At 36.5% G+C, this 16062-nt stretch overlaps 1 protein-coding gene across 5 annotated transcripts in view; it reads left to right on the top strand.

The window, feature by feature from the left end:
• The window catches only part of CENPC (centromere protein C), an 81874-nt gene that overhangs the window by 31855 nt on the left and 33957 nt on the right, over window positions 1–16062 (top strand). For all 5 annotated transcript variants that reach the window (XR_006964303.1, XM_047091153.1, XM_047091154.1 and 2 more), the window contains exon 10: window positions 5138–5429. Coding sequence is in view for 4 of the 5 variants with exons in the window: in XM_047091153.1 (XP_046947109.1) it covers window positions 5138–5429 (292 nt within the window). In the remaining variant the exon portion in view is untranslated. The remainder of the gene's footprint in view (window positions 1–5137; window positions 5430–16062) is intronic.

Genomic DNA, 16062 nt, shown 5'->3' with positions numbered 1-16062 from the left:
CTCACGAACTGTGAGATCATGACCTGAGCTGAAATCAAGAGTCGGATGCTTAACTGACTGAGCCACCCAGGTCCCCTGATTGAGTCATCTTGTAAAAGAATTATCCTTACTTCTGTAGAGAGGAAGCTAGGGCTTGGCAAAAGTGGAAACATGAACACTAGTTAAGATATTGTTGGACAGAAGAGATGAAAAGTGGTTGGATTCATTATTAATGGAGTAGAGTAAGAGAGAAAACCAGGAGTCTAGCATGACTCAGTTTTTTGTTTTTTGTGTTTTTTTTTTGCCTGAACAAATAGAATAATGGAACTCTACTGTTTAGTGAGATGAGGAAAAGTATGAGAGAAGCAGATTTGCGAAGGATATCAAGATTTGAGGTTGTGATAGATACATCGTAGAGATAGCCTGGTTAATGAGTTTAAAGTTAGGGGGAAGGATCTGGGAGGACATAAATAATTGGGGACTTATCAATATATAGATGAATTTAAAACTTTAGGACTGCTTGAAATCTCCTAATGATAGACTGAACCTGGCAAAGAAAAATAAGCCAAGGATTAAGTTGGGGACACCAGTGTTAGGAGTTGGGAAGGAGTGGGAAGATCCATCAAAAGAAACTAAACATGCGCAGTTAGTAAGATTAAAGGAAAATGAAGAGAACTTAGGGTTATGGAAGCAAAGTGATGAAAGCATTTTAATTAAGGATTGAGTGATGAACTTTCTAAAATACTGCTAATGGTCTGAAGTAGTTGAGGTTTAAGAATTGACAGTATAATTTTGGGCCACATGGAGGCTGTTGGTCACTTTGATAAAAATGGTTTCTGTGGAATGATTGGATCAAAAGCCTGATTGGAGTGGTTTCAAGAGAGAGTTGGAAGGGAAGAAGGAGAGACAGTAAGATAAAGGAGCATAGCAGATACAGGGCTAAGGGAAGGTTTTTTGTTTTTTTGTTTTTTTAATTATAAGATATTACACATGTTTATCTGCTTATTTAAAATAACCCCATAGAATGTAGAAAAGGAGAACCCTCTTGCACTGTTGATGGGAATGTAAACCAGTGCGGCCACTGTGGAAAATAGCATGGAGGTTTCTCAAAAAGTTAAAAATAGATATAATATAGCAATTGCACTACTAGGTATTCACCCAAAGAATATAGAAATACTAACTCAAAGGGTACATGCACCCCAGTGTTTATAGCAACATTATCTACAATAGCCAAATTATGGAAACGGCTCAAGTGTCCATCAACTGATGAATGGTTAAAGAAGATACACACACACACAAGCAATATTACTGAGCCATAAAAAAATGAAATCCTGCCATTTGCAACGACATGGATGGAGCTAGAGAGTATTATGCTAAGCAAAATAAGTCAGTCAGAGAAAGATAAATACCATATGATTTCACTTATATGTGGAATTTAAGAAACAAAAGAAATGAACAAAGGGAAAGAGGGGGGTGCAAACCAAGAAACAGACTCTTAATTATAGAAAACAAACTGATGGTTACCAGAAGGGAGGTGAGTGGGGGGATGGGTGAAATAGATGATGGGAATTAAGGAGTGCACCTGTCCTGATGAACAGTATGGAAGTGTTGTATACCTGAAATGTTAACTAACTGGAATATAAATGAAAACTTTGAAATGACTCCTGAATACAAAAAGTAAAAAAATTAAAAAAAATAAAATGACCTCATAGAAAGGTAGAGAATAAATCTAGATCACAGTCCTTGAGTAGGCAAGGACAGGACTGTGATCTAGTATACAGATGGAAGTAGTTTGGTAGAATTGAGGGTGGAAAGATAAAGATCTGCTTTTCTATTGTTTTTCCTCCATGAAAATAGTAAGCAACAACATCAGGTGAAAGTGAAGTGAGAGAAGTGATAGTAGAAGTTTGAAGTTTCCTTAACATCAGAAGGATACAAAGGAAAATCAGAAAAAAAGTACATGGGCAAAGTCTGAAGCAGCCCTCTCCCAATGGATTCTTACCAGAGGCACATAGTTCCTCCAGCAATGATATTTGCGACAGATGTATAAAATGTTGTCTACTAGGGAAGCTCATTAGGGATTAATGCTCAAGACTTTTACTGGAGGTAGTCACCTAGGCACTCTGCCTAGCAAGTACTAAAATTCAACTCCCTGAAGGAAAGCAAGTATTTGACATAAACTGTATTTTTTGCACAAGCAGTTTAGGCACACTAAACTACATTTGTCAGTTAGGAAATGATGGGAACCCTCCCAAAATTGAAGTTCCCACATGCTAGGCTAGGCAAGAGCTAACTTTGCAAGCAGGTCTTTCTAAGGATAACATTCTTAGGTCTGCAGTGCTATCTCTTTTCTGTACAGGGTGAAACATTTATTGTTTTGGAAACATTTTTGATTTTTTTAAGGGAGGTGATCATGAAAAGATGGTAGATGATAAGGTAACATTTAATGGATACTGTTGACTCTGGTATTGAGATCAACAAGTGAGAGACTAGACAAATGTGGCACTCCATCTGGGGCCTTGTTGCTATGAATTTTTGAGTCATTGGGATCCTTGATTATAGCAGAAAGAAATATTCTGTTGCACCCTTCCTTGGATTTTGGATTTAGATCTCAGTTTAAATGATTATTTCTCTACTTTGGCTAAGTTATTTTTTTCAGTTTCTTACTCTGTAACATGATTACAAACACATCTACCTCATTATAAGGATTTAGTGACATGCAGTTAGTATATAAAATGTTATCTCCTCCTGATACTACTTTGAGGAACTCACCTTTCTGCCCCAAGTGCCTGAAACTGTACTATGGCAGATGAGTGTGTAAATACATGAGAAAATGAAAATCTTACAAAGCTTGTATAAGTGTTTTAGAACTCTGAAACTTATCAAAACAGACTTGTGTAGCAGCTTTGAAACAGGTGTTGAATTTCTGATTGAGTAGGGAGCCACAAAAAAGAGGAATACTTGTAGATCTCATAGTTCAAACAGTCCTTCATCTGGTAGGAAAAGAAAGTCTGAAGGTCAATAAAGCAATATGACTTGCACCTAAGGTCATAGACCTGTGTGCTAGAACTGGAAAAAAATAGAACCCAGGTTTCCTGACTCTTGATCCATTGCTTATTTCCCTATCAAGCAACCAAGCTGCTGATAGTGGATGTGTGGCCGAACTGCTTTTTCGTGTATGTTGAGACAAATTTATTGAATGCCCACTGTGAGGCAGGAATGGTGTAAGGTAGAACCAGTACTAGAGTGAGTCAAGTGAGTAATATACAATGAGAAATTCGAGGAGGTGTTTGGACTCTAGATTGTGTGTGTTCACATTCAGTACTTGCATGACTCTGAGAGTGAGAACCTTCTTCAGTTTTTTAATTTTATGATGAGAAAAAAAAACTTTATGATAACTTTTAAGATCTACTTGTTGGTATTTATTTTGCAGTATATACATATATAAAACTATTACATTGCGCACCCTGAACTTATACAATGTTAATGTCAATTATATCTCAGTAGAACTGGGGGAAAAAATTGCTTCACCACTGTCCTGACCCTGATGTTAGGCATTGGAAATGTAGAGATAGGTAAAAGAGCAAACTTGGTCTCAAGGAATTGCCAGTCTGCTGGAAGAGAAAGATAAGTAAATAAATAGATGGATGATAAATGTTATCAGAGGGTTGAGAGAGAGAGCTACCTAATTTAAGCATGGGAATTTGGGACAGCTTCCTGAAGAATGAATTAGGAATTAGTTAAGTAACTGGGTGGGGTGAGGAGGATGGATGGAATGTTTCTTTTTTAAAATTTTTTTTTTTTCAACGTTTATTTATTTATTTTTGGGACAGAGAGAGACAGAGCATGAACGGGGGAGGGGCAGAGAGAGAGGGAGACACAGAATCGGAAACAGGCTCCAGGCTCCGAGCCATCAGCCCAGAACCTGACGCGGGGCTCGAACTCACGGACCGCGAGATCGTGACCTGGCTGAAGTCGGACGCTTAACCGACTGCGCCACCCAGGCGCCCCCATGGATGGATGGAATGTTTCAAGCAGAGTAGCATGCGCAGAGATCTGGAGCTGAGAGTGTGACCTTTTAAAGATTATTTTAGCAGAGTTATATGGAAGGCTTGTTAAAATACAGAGTATTGGGCCCTACTCTGAGTTTCTGATTTAGTGGGTCTGAAGTGAGGCCTGAGAATTTGCATTTCAAACAGACTCTTAAGTGATGCTGATCCTGCTGGTCTGGGACCAACCCTTTAAGAACCAGTGCTTTGGAGAAATGCAAATAGTTCAGTATTGCTGGCTGCTTTTTTTTTTTTTTTTTTTTGTCAGTTTGTTTATTTGGAGGATAGAATTTTGATTAACGAAATAAGTACTCTACATGTAGAAATAAATTATTGAAAATATTTGGACGTAATCCTTAAGTTACAGATTATCACTAAAAGACTTTAGCAAGGTTGTAATGACCCAGCTTGTGTTTTCCTAAGATGATTCTTGAAACAGTGTGAAGAATGGATTGAAGAACGGCAAGGCTAGAGAAAGGGAAACTAATTAAGAGGCTCCTTTAATAATCCAGATAAGATGCCAGTCCCTGCTAATGACAGGCAGGAGAGCTTGAGAGAAGTGGATTTGAGTGGTATTAAGAATGTAGAAATGACAGGATAAGGGGACTGATTGCAGATAGAGACAGGAGTTTTGGCTGACTGAGATTTCTGATGTAGGTATTTGAGCAAATAGTTGTGCTTTTTGTTAAGAAAGGAACTAAAACCAGAGGGGCAGATTTAAAGGAGAGTGATAGGTGAATATTATGATACCAGCATCTACATAGTAATTACAGTTAAGAGTACAAGGGCCCCTCAAAGTAGGTACATAAGAGTGAGAAGCTGAAGCTGGAACCGTGGGAAATACCAGGATCTTAAGGATGGCCACAAGAGTAGTGGGCAGAGACAGGGTGGTTTTGGAAGCTTGTGATAAATTTGGTACATATGTCTAAAAATTGAAAAGCTGCATAGTTTATTAATTTAATTTGAAAATAAATATAGCCTACGAGATTGGTGTATGTGTGTGTGTGTGTATGTGTTTACATGAAAATATATATAATGTTGGTATTTTAGTGAGCCAGATAATTTGGATAAACATTATGCTAACTTTAGGTTATCATTGAATCCTTCAGGTCTTGTTTATAGCAATTCTTCAAGAAGAAATGAATTGTCAGTGTGTCACAACAGTAGACAAACACCTGTTGAAAAACCAAACCAGTCATCTAAGAATATTGGGGACAAAACTATTCCATTTAAAGGGCAGAAGAGAACTACTTCAGGCAGCTCAAGAACACAGGAGTTTTTAACTGCTAAAGATTCTAGAAGAATTATTGACCATGATAAAATTTCTGGTTCTTCCCAGAATGAGTCATTGAAAAGTGATGAGGAAGACCTGGTTAAGAAGAAAAATCATGATCATTCTGGGTATGTCTATTATGTATACAATATAGTTATTTTTGCTGTTTAGCATTTAATAGTTTGTGTCATTTAATCATTTGTGGAGAAACAGTATTAGCGTAAAGGGCTCTGCAGTCTGACAGACATGGTTGTAAATTCATGCTCAGCCATTAGCTGGTGATGCCCTAGGGCAACATAGAACTCTTGAATTTTTTTCCTCATTTTAAAATGGGGAATAATATATATAGTACATAGGATGTGACTAATATATACAATAAGAGTAAGTATTATTGTCATTAAGAGTTACTTCTTTTTTCGAGCACCCGGGTGGCTCAGTCGGTTGAGGGACTGACTCTTCATTTCGGCTTGGGTCATGATCCCAGGGTTGTGGGATGGAGCTCCGAACCTGGCTCAGCACTGGGTGTGGAACCTGCTTAAGATTCTTTTTTTCTCCTTCAGCTCCTCCTCCATAAACTCTCTTAAATAAAAAAATTAAAAAAAAAATTAATTAAAAAAGTTGATTCCTTTTTAAAAAAATACAGTGGTAAAAACATAAATTTTACCATTTTGGTCATTTTTTTTAATTTATTTTTTTATCTTTTAGTTTTTATCTTTTAATCTTAGTCATTATTAACGTATAGTTTGATCTGCTTCCTTCTGAGTGAAGTTAATGTGATTTCAATAATTAGGAATATATCTTAATACTTCTCCCCCTAAGGTGATAATAGTTAAGGTACTTTTGAGTGCTTATTATGTGTCAACTATTTGCTAGGAGCTTTTCAATGAATTTTCATCAGTCCCTGACAACCTAGTGAGTTAGGTATTGTTCTTGCATATTTTTACTTCTTAACATAGCATTTATTCTTTCATTTACTCAACAAATAATGCATATTACATGTGAGAAACTGCAGGGTGCTAGGGGTGTACAGAAATAAATCATTAGAGTTCCTTAAAAATAGCAGTGTATGTAAGCAGTAAGGAAATCGAATTAGTAATCAAAAATCTCCCAAAAAACAAGAGTCCAGGGCCAGATGGCTGTACAGGGGAATTCTACCATACATTTAAGGAAGAGTTAACACCTATTCTCTTGAAGCTGTTCATAATGGGGTATATCTCTGGATTTCATTGCATTTTCCTAATTATTAGTGAAATTAAATAGTTAAATATCTTTTCATTTGTTTCTTGCTCATTTTTATTTTTTCTTAGAAAAAAATTTAATTTATTTATTTTGAGAGAGATAGTACAAGTGGGGGAGGGGCAGCAAGAGAGAGAAAGAGAGAGAATCCCAAGCAGGCTTCATGGCTGCCAACGCAGAGCCCTGCATGGAGCTCGAACTCACGAAACTGTGAGATCATGACCTGAGCCGAAACCAAGAGTTGGATGCTTAACCATCTGAACCACCCAGGCCCCCCCTTGCTCATGTTTAAATAGATTGTCTCTTTGTAAATTGCTTGGCCAATTTTATATTTTTTTAGAATTGATTTTTAGGAACTCTTTATCTATTTTGGCTTTTAATCCTTAATAGGTCACATGTATTCGTGTCTTTCATACAGAAGACATAATTTTAATGTATGGTTAACCCTAGAGCATCATGGGATTTAGGGGCAGTGACCCCTGCACAGCCAGAAATTTGCTTGTAACTTTTGACTTCTCCAAAGCTTAACTACTAATAACTTATTGTTGACTGGAAACCTTACTAGTAGCATAAACAGTTGATTAACACATATTTTGTTTTTTACATATATTACATGCTATATGTAATTCTTACAATAGAATAAATTAGAGAAAAGAAATTGTTATTAAGAAAGAGAAAAAACATTTACAGGATTGTATTTATTGAAAAAAAAATTGCTTATATGTGGACCTGTGCACTTTAAACCTGTGTTATTCAAGGGGTCAGCTGTAGTAGAATTTATTAGCCTTTCAGTGTTGTGAACATTTGCTTTTTTTGTAGACTCCGAGGTTATAAGGATCTGTTTTTCTATATTTTTTTCCTAAAAACTAACTTGTTTTTTTATATTTACTTCTTTAAACCATCTGTATTTTATTTTTGTGTTTGATGTGGAATAGGAAATTTAAATTCTTTTTTTCTCTGTGTAAGTGTTGAATGGTACATTTCCCCCACTGATTTGTAATGGCCTCTCTTTTATCAGATTTCCATATTTATATCATCTTGTTTCTTGTATCATTTATTTGCATAAGATTCCTGAGAGGTGGGTAGGACACTCGTTAGCTCCATTTTTACATATGAGGAAGGTCTACATAGATTAAATAGCATGTCATTAGATAACTAGGTCTTCTGACTAGTAGTCCAATTGTTTTTACTTGAATGTATTAATAATAAAAATAAATCAAAGTTTTACTAAACAAAGCAGTTGAGCCTTACCTATAGGTTGAGAGAAATAGGTTAAGATAAAAAATTTGTTTACATTGAGTTTTTAAATTTCAGCTAGTATTCTTATAACAAACCTTATCTTTTTTTTTTTTTTTTTAAATTTTTTTTTTTCAACGTTTATTTATTTTTGGGACAGAGAGAGACAGAGCATGAACGGGGGAGGGGCAGAGAGAGAGGGAGACACAGAATCGGAAGCAGGCTCCAGGCTCTGAGCCATCAGCCCAGAGCCCGACGCGGGGCTCGAACTCACGGACCGCGAGATCGTGACCTGGCTGAAGTCGGACGCTTAACCGACTGCGCCACCCAGGCGCCCCAACAAACCTTATCTTTTATGTACAATGAGAATGTATGGTACTCCCCACACCATACAGTTCACTCATGAAATGTGTACAATTCAATGTTTTTTTAGTATATTAACAGATAGGTGCAAACCATCAACATAGTCAATTTTAGAGTATTTTCAGCACTTCACAAAGCCAGTACTCATTAGTTATCATTTCCCTAGTCCACTCTGCCACTACCCTAAGCAACCACTAATCTACTTTTTATCTGTATAGATTTCTCTACAGTTTGGATTTTCATCTGAATGAAATCATATAGTATGAGTTTTTTGTACTGGCTTCTTTTGGAAATTTTCAAGTTTCATTCATGTTGTAGTGTATATCAGTACTTCCTTACTTTTTATGACCAAAAAATGTTTTGTTTTATGGTTATACCATGTTTTGTTTATCTTTTCATTCACTGATGGACATTTGGGTTGTTTCCACCTTTTGGCTCTTATGAATAATGCTGGTATAAACATTTGTGTACAGGTTTCTATGTGAACATGTGTTTTCATTTCTCTTGGATATATACCCAGGAGTGGAGTTGCTCTGACATATGGTAACTATATTAAAATTGTTTGAGGAACTGTAAGATTGTTTTCCAAAGCATCTGTACCATTTTACATTCCTGCCAGCAGTGTATGAGGGTTCCAGTCTCTCTGCATCCTTGTCAACATTTGTTATTATCTGACTTTGATGCTAGCCATCCAAGTTGGTATGAAAGTAGTATCTCTTTGTGATTTTCATTTGCACTTCCCAGATGACTAATGATGTTGAGCATCTCTTCATTTGTTTATTGGCCATTTGCATATCTTGAGAGAAAAATCTATTCAGCCTAATTTTTTGGGTTTTTTTATTGTGTTGTAAGAGGTCTTTATATTTTGGATACAAGTCCCTTGTCAGATACGTGGTTTGCAGATATTTTCTCCATTCTGTGGGTTTTCTTCTTGCTTCTTAATGGTGTCCTTTGAAGCACTAAAGTTTTTAATTTTCGTAAAGTCCAATCTGTCTATTTTATCCTTTTGTTGCTTATACTTGGTGTCATATCTAAGAATCCAAGTTCATGAAGATTTGTCATTATCTTTTCTTCTAAGAGTTTTTCTTACATTTAGGTTTTTGATCCATTTTGAGTTAACTTTTGTATATTCTATGAAGGATTCAACTTTATTCTTTTGCATGTGACTATCCAGTTTTCCATAATTGTTTGTCAAAACGACTACTTATTCCCCCATTGAATGGTCTTGGCATCATTTTTGAAAATCAGTTGACCATAAATATGTGAGTTTCTTTCTGAATTCTCAGTTTTTTTCTCTTAATCTATATATTAATTCTTGATCCAGTACTACACTGTCTTGATTGTTACCATTGCTATGAAAAGATTTGAGATCAAAAGGTATAAGTCCTCATTATTCTTCTTTTCAGATTGTTTTGGCTATTCTGGGTTCCTTGAAATTCCATATAAATTTTAGAATCAGCATGTCAATTTCTACAAAGATATCACTTGAGAATCTGACAGAGAATGCATTGAATCTGTATATCAGTTTGGGAGATATTGCCATTTTAACACTAAATCTATCGATCCATGAACATGGGATGCTTTTCCATTCAGTGAGGTCTTCAACTTATTTCAACAGTGTTTTCAGAGCATAAGTTTTACACTTTTGTTAAATTCATTTCTAAGCATTTTATTATTTTAATGCTATTGTGAATGGAATTGCTTTTTTTTTTGATGGATAAATCAACTTTTATTTAACTACAGACATTATTCAAATTCTCTATACTCGTTTTCTTCAAAATAATTAAGAATATAATTTATCATAAATGGGAAAATGACACAAAACAAATTTCCCCAAGACTTTGCAACAATAGCACCAACAATACAAATTACTATATTTCTTTGGGCAACATTATTTTTTTTCCTTCTGTCTCCTTTTTTTTTTTAATTTAATTTTTTTTTAATTTTTTTAGTTTACATCCAAATTAGCATATAGTGCAACAATGATTTCAGGAGTAGATTCCTTAATGCCCCTTACCCATTTAGCCCATCCCTCTCCCCACAATCCCTCCACTAATCCTCTGTTTGTTCTTCATATTTAAGACTCTCTTATGTTTTATCCCCTTCCCTGTTTTTATGTTATTTTTGTTTCCCTTCCCTTATGTTCATCTGTTTTGTCTCTTAAAGTCCTCATATGAGTGAAGTCATATGAAGTCTTTCTCTGACTAATTTCGCTTAGCATGATACCCTCTAGTTCCATCCACGTAGTTGCAAAATGGCAAGATTTCATTCTTTTTATTGCCAAGTAATACTCTATTGTATATATATACCACATCTTTTTTATCCAGTTACCCATTGATGGACATTTAGGCTCTTTTCATACTTTGACTATTGTTGATAATGCTGTTATAAACATGGGGGTGCATGTGTCCCTTCAAAACAAGGGATACCTTTATCCCTTGGATAAATACCTAGTAGTGCAATTGCTGGGTCGTAGGGTAGATCTATTTTTAATTTTTTGAGGAACCTCCACACTGTTTTCCAGAGTGGCTGCACAAGCTTGCATTGCCACCAACAATGCAAAAGAGATCCTCTTTCTCCGCATCCTCGCCAACATCTGTTGTTGCCTGAGTTGTTAATATTAGCCACTCTGACAGGTGAGGGGTGGTATTGCATTGTGGTTTTGATTTGTATTTCCCTGACAATGAATGATGTTGAGCATTTTTTCATGTGTCGGTTGGCCATCTGGGTGTCTTCTTTGGAGAAGTGTCTATTCATGTCTTTTGCCCATTTCCTCTTCACTGGATTCTTTGTTTTTTTGGGTGTTGAGTTTGAGAAGTTCTTTGTAGATTTTGGATACTAACCCTTTATCTGATATGTCATTGGCAAATATCTTCTCCCATTCTGTCGGTTGCCTTTTAGTTTTGCTGATTGTTTCCTTCACTGTGCAGAAGCTTTTTATCTTGATGAGGTCCCAGTAGTTCATTTTTGCTTTTGTTTCCCTTGCCTCTGGAGACATGTTGAGTAAGAAGTTGCTGCAGCCAAGATCAAAGAGGTTTTTGCCTGCTTTCTCCTCAAGGATTTTGATGGATTCTTGTCTTACATTGAGGTCTTTCATCCACTTTGAGTTTATTTTTGTGTATGGTGTAAGAAAGTGGTCCAGGTTCATTCTTCTGCATGTCGCTGTCCAGTTTTCTCAGCACCACTTGCTGAAGAGACTGTCTTTATTCCAGTGGATATTCTTTCCTGCTTTGTCAAAGATTAATTGGCCAAAGGTTTGTGGGTCCATTTCTGGGTTCTGTATCCTGTTCCATTGATCTGAGTGTCTGTTCTTGTGCCAGTACCATACTGTCTTGATGATTACAGCTTTGTAGCATAGCTTGAAGTCTGGGATTGTGATGCCTCCTGCTTTGGTTTTCTTTTTCAAGATTGCTTTGGCTATTCTGGGTCTTCTCTGGTTCCATACAAATTTTAGGATTGTTTATTCTAGCTCTGTGAAGAATGCTGGTGTCATTTTGATAGGGATTGCATTGAATGTGTAGATTGCTTTGGGTAGTATCGACATTTTAACAATATTTGTTCTTCCTATCCAGGAGCATGGAATCTTTTTCCATTTCTTTGTGTCTTCTTCAGTTTCTTTCATCAGCTTTCTATAGTTTTCAGTGTATAGATTTTTCACCTCTTTGGTTAGATTTAGTCCTAGGTATTTTATGGTTTTTGGTGCAATTCTAAAAGGGATTGATTCCTCAATTTCTCTTTCTGTTGCTTCATTGTTGGTGTGTAGGAATGCAACCAAGCTCTGTGCATTGGTTTTATATCCTGCACTTTGCTGAATTCATAGATCAGTTCTAGCACGTTTTTGGTGGAATCTTTAGGGTTTTCCATATAGAGTATCATGTCATCTGCGAAGAGTGAAAGTGTGACCTCCTGGCCGATTTGGATGCCTTTTATTTCTTTGTGTTGTCTGATTGCAGAGGCTAAGACTTCCAATACTATGTTGAATAGCAGTGCAAGAATGGACATCCCTGTCTTGTTCCTGACCTTAGGGGGAAAGCTCTTAGCTTTTCCCCATTGAGGATGATATTAGTGTTAGGTTGTTCATATATGGCTTTTATGATCTCGAGGTATGATCCTTCTATCCCTAGTTTCTTGAGGGTTTTTATCAAAAAAGAATGCTGTATTTTGTCAAATGCCTTCTCTGCATCTATTGAGAGGATCATGTGTTTCTTGTCCTTTCTTTTATTGATGTGATGAATCACATTTTGCGGATATTGAACGAGCCCTGCATCCCAGGTATAAATCCCACTTGGTCGTGCTGAATAACCTTTTTAATGTATTGCTGGATCCTGTTGGCTAATATCTTGTTGAGAATTTTTGCATCCATGTACATCAGGGAAATTGGTCTATAGTTTTCGTTTTTAGTGGGGTCTCTGTCTCGTTTTGGACTCAAGGTAATGCTGGCTTCATAGAAAGAGTTTGGAAGTTTTTCTTCTGTTTCTGTGTTTTAGGTCGGCTTGAAGAGAATAGGTATTAACTCTTCCTTAAATGTTTGGTAGATTTCCCCTGGAAAGCCATCTGGCCCTGGACTCTTGTTTTTGGGAAGGTTTTTGATTACTAATTCGATTTCTTTACTGGTTATAGGTCTGTTCAAATTTTCTGTTACTTCTTGTTTCAGTTTTGGTAGTGTATATGTTTCTAGGAATTTGTCCATTTCTTCCATATTGCCCATTTTATTGGCATATAATTTTTTTTTTCAACGTTTATTTATTTTTGGGACAGAGAGAGACAGAGCATGAACGGGGGAGGGGCAGAGAGAGAGGGAGACACAGAATCGGAAACAGGCTCCAGGCTCTGAGCCATCGGCCCAGAGCCCGACGCGGGGCTCGAACTCACAGATCGCGAGATCGTGACCTGGCTGAAGTCGGACGCTTAACCGACTGCGCCACCCAGGCGCCCCAACATATAATTGCTCATAATATACTCTTACTATTGTTTTTATTTCTGCTGTATTAGTTGTGAACTCTCCTCTTTCATTCTTGATTTTATTTATTTGGGTCCTTTCCTTTTTCTTTTTGATCAAACTGGCTAGTGGTTTATCAATTTTGTTAATTCTTTCAAAGAACCAGCTTCTGGTTTCATTGATCTATTCTGTTTTTTTGGTTTCGATAGCATTAATTTCTGCTCTAATCTTTATTGTTTTCTGCCTTCTGCTGGTTTTGGGTTTTATTTGCTGTTCTTTTTCCAGCTCTTTAAGGTGTAAGGTTAGGGTGTGTATCTAAGATCTTTCTCTCTTCTGTAGGAAGGCCAGGATTGCTATGTACTTCCCTCTTATGACTGCCTGTGCTGCGTCCCAGAGGTTTTGGGGTGTGGTGTTATCGTTTTCATTGGCTTCCATATACTTTTTAATTTCCTCTTTAACTTCTTGGTTGGTCCATTCATTCTTTAGTAGGATGTTCTTTAGTCTCCAAGTATTTGTTACCTTTCCAAATTTTTCCTTGTGGTTGATTTTGAGTTTCATAGCGTTGTGGTCTGAAAATACGCACGGTATGATCTCGATCTTTTTGTACTTGCTGAGGGCTGATTTGTGTCCCAGTATATGGTCTATTCTGGAGAACATTCCATGTGCACTGGAAAAGAATGTATATTCTGCTGCTTTAGGATGAAATGTTCTGAATATATCTGTTAAGTCCATCTGGTGCAGTGTGTCATTCAAAGCCATTGTTTCCTTGTTGATTTTTTGATTGGATGATCTGTCCATTGCTCTGAGTGGGGTGTTGAAGTCTCCTACTATTATGGTATTACTATCATTGAGTTTCTTTATGTTTGTGATTAATTGGTTTGTATATTTGGATGCCTCCACGTTTGGCACATAAATTTTTATGATTATTAGGTCTTCTTGGTGGATGGACCCCTTAATTATGATAGAATGCCCTTCTGCACCTCTTGATACAGTCTTTATTCTGTTACCCTATGTCTTTGGATTGGAGCATTGAGTCCATTGACCTTTAGAGTGAGTACTGAAAGATGCGAATTTATTGCCATTATGATGCTTGTAGAGTTGGAGTTTCTGGTGGTGTTATCTGGTCCTTTCTAATCTTTGTTGCTTTGTCCCCTCAGAGAGTCCCCCTTAAAATTTCTTGCAGGGCTGGTTTAGTGGTCACAAACTCCTTTAATTTTTGTTGTCTGGGAAACTTTTTATCTCTCCTTGTGTTTTGAATGACAGCTTTGCTGGATAAAGAATTCTTGGCTGCATATTTTTCCAATTCAGCATGTTGAATATATCCTGCCACTCCTTTGTGGCCTGCCAAGTTTCTATGGATAGGTCTGCTGCAAGGTTTTTTTTCCCTTGGTGCTTTCATGATTCTCTCCTTGCCCGAGTATTTTGTGAATTTGACTATGATATGCCTTGTTGATGGTCAGTTTTTGTTGAATCTAATGGGAGTCCTCTGTGCTTCCTGGATTTTGACGTCTGTGTCTTTCCCCAGGTTAGGAAAGTTTTCCGCTATGATTTGCTCATATAACCCTTCTACCTCTATTTCTCTCTCTTCCTCTTCTGGGACCCCTATGATTCTGATGTTGTTCCTTTTTAATGAGTCACTGAATTCTCTGATTCTTAATCATAGTCTTTTGCCTTAATCCCCCTCCTTTTTTCTGCTTCATTATTCTGAATGGAATTGCTTTTTAAATTTTATTTTTGGATGTTCATTGCAAGTGTATAGAGATACCTTTGGTTTTTGTTTTTTTTTTAATTTTATTTATTTATTTTGAGAGAGTGAGAGAGCGTGCACCAGCAGGGGAGGGGCAGAGAAGGAAAGAATCCCAAGTAGGCCCTGCGCTCTGAGCTAGAGCATAGAGCATGGGGCTTGATCTCTCGAACTGTGAGATTGTGACCTGAGCCAAAACCAAGAGTCAGGAGTACAACTGACTGAACCACCCAGGTGCCCCTACAATTGGTTTTTGTATTTGACTTGTATCTGCAACCTTTATGAAGTCATTTATTAGTTTTGATAGCTTTTTAGTGGATTTTGTGAGATATTGTGAGTACAGAAATCATGTCATTTGTTAATAGTTTGACCTGTTCCTTTCCTGTATTTTATTTATTTTATACTGCCTAATTGCTCTGGCTAATACAGGTGGCAATAGCAGATTTCCTTGTCTGGTTCCTAAATCTTAGGGGGCAAGCATCCAGTCTTTATGTTGCTAGCTGTAAGTTTTTCAGCTACCCTTTATCAAGTTGAGGCAGTTCCTTCTAGTCCTACTTTGTTGAGTATTTTTATCATAAAAACGTGTTGGATTTTGTTAAATGCTTTTTTTTTTTGCATCTATTGAGATGATGCTGTAATTTTTATTATTATTGATATGATGTTTTTCGTTAATTGGTTTTCAGATGTTAGACCAAACTGCATCTGTGGTGTAAATCCCATTTGGTCATGATGTATGTATAATTACATTTATACGTCTCTAGATTTGCTCTGCCAGTATGTTGTTGAGTTGTTTGGTCTGCACTTTTCTTGTGATGTCTATCTAGTTTTGGTATCAAGATAATACTGACTTCATAAAGTGATTTAAGAAGTTCTCTTCTGTTTTTTGAAAGAGTTTGTGAAGAATTCATATTCTTTGAATGACTGGTAGAATTCAGCAGTAAAACCATTTGGGCCTTTATTTCTGGGTAGTTTTTGATTACTGATTCATTCTCTTGTTATAGGTCTTTTCAGATTATTTCTTCTTGAGTTAGTTTTGGTAATCGTATGTCTTTAGGAATTTATTCTATCTTGGTTATCTAATTTATTGACATATAATTGTTCATAGTATTCTCTTAATATTTTTTCTAACTCTATGATAGGACTTGTAGAGAGAGTAGATTCTTCAGAAGTAAACCATCAAATCTCAAAAGTTTGCATGCTCTTTAGTTATGCTTATGCAAATTATTTTCTCACATATGGTAAG

The sequence above is a fragment of the Lynx rufus genome, unplaced genomic scaffold, assembly GCF_022079265.1.
Source record: "Lynx rufus isolate CCGP_SWC_20201006 ecotype Redwood Valley unplaced genomic scaffold, mLynRuf1.p SCAF_3, whole genome shotgun sequence".
Lineage (NCBI taxonomy): Eukaryota > Metazoa > Chordata > Mammalia > Carnivora > Felidae > Lynx > Lynx rufus.
Note: the sequence above shows the minus strand (reverse complement) of the source record. Positions and strands in the feature narration are given on the sequence as shown.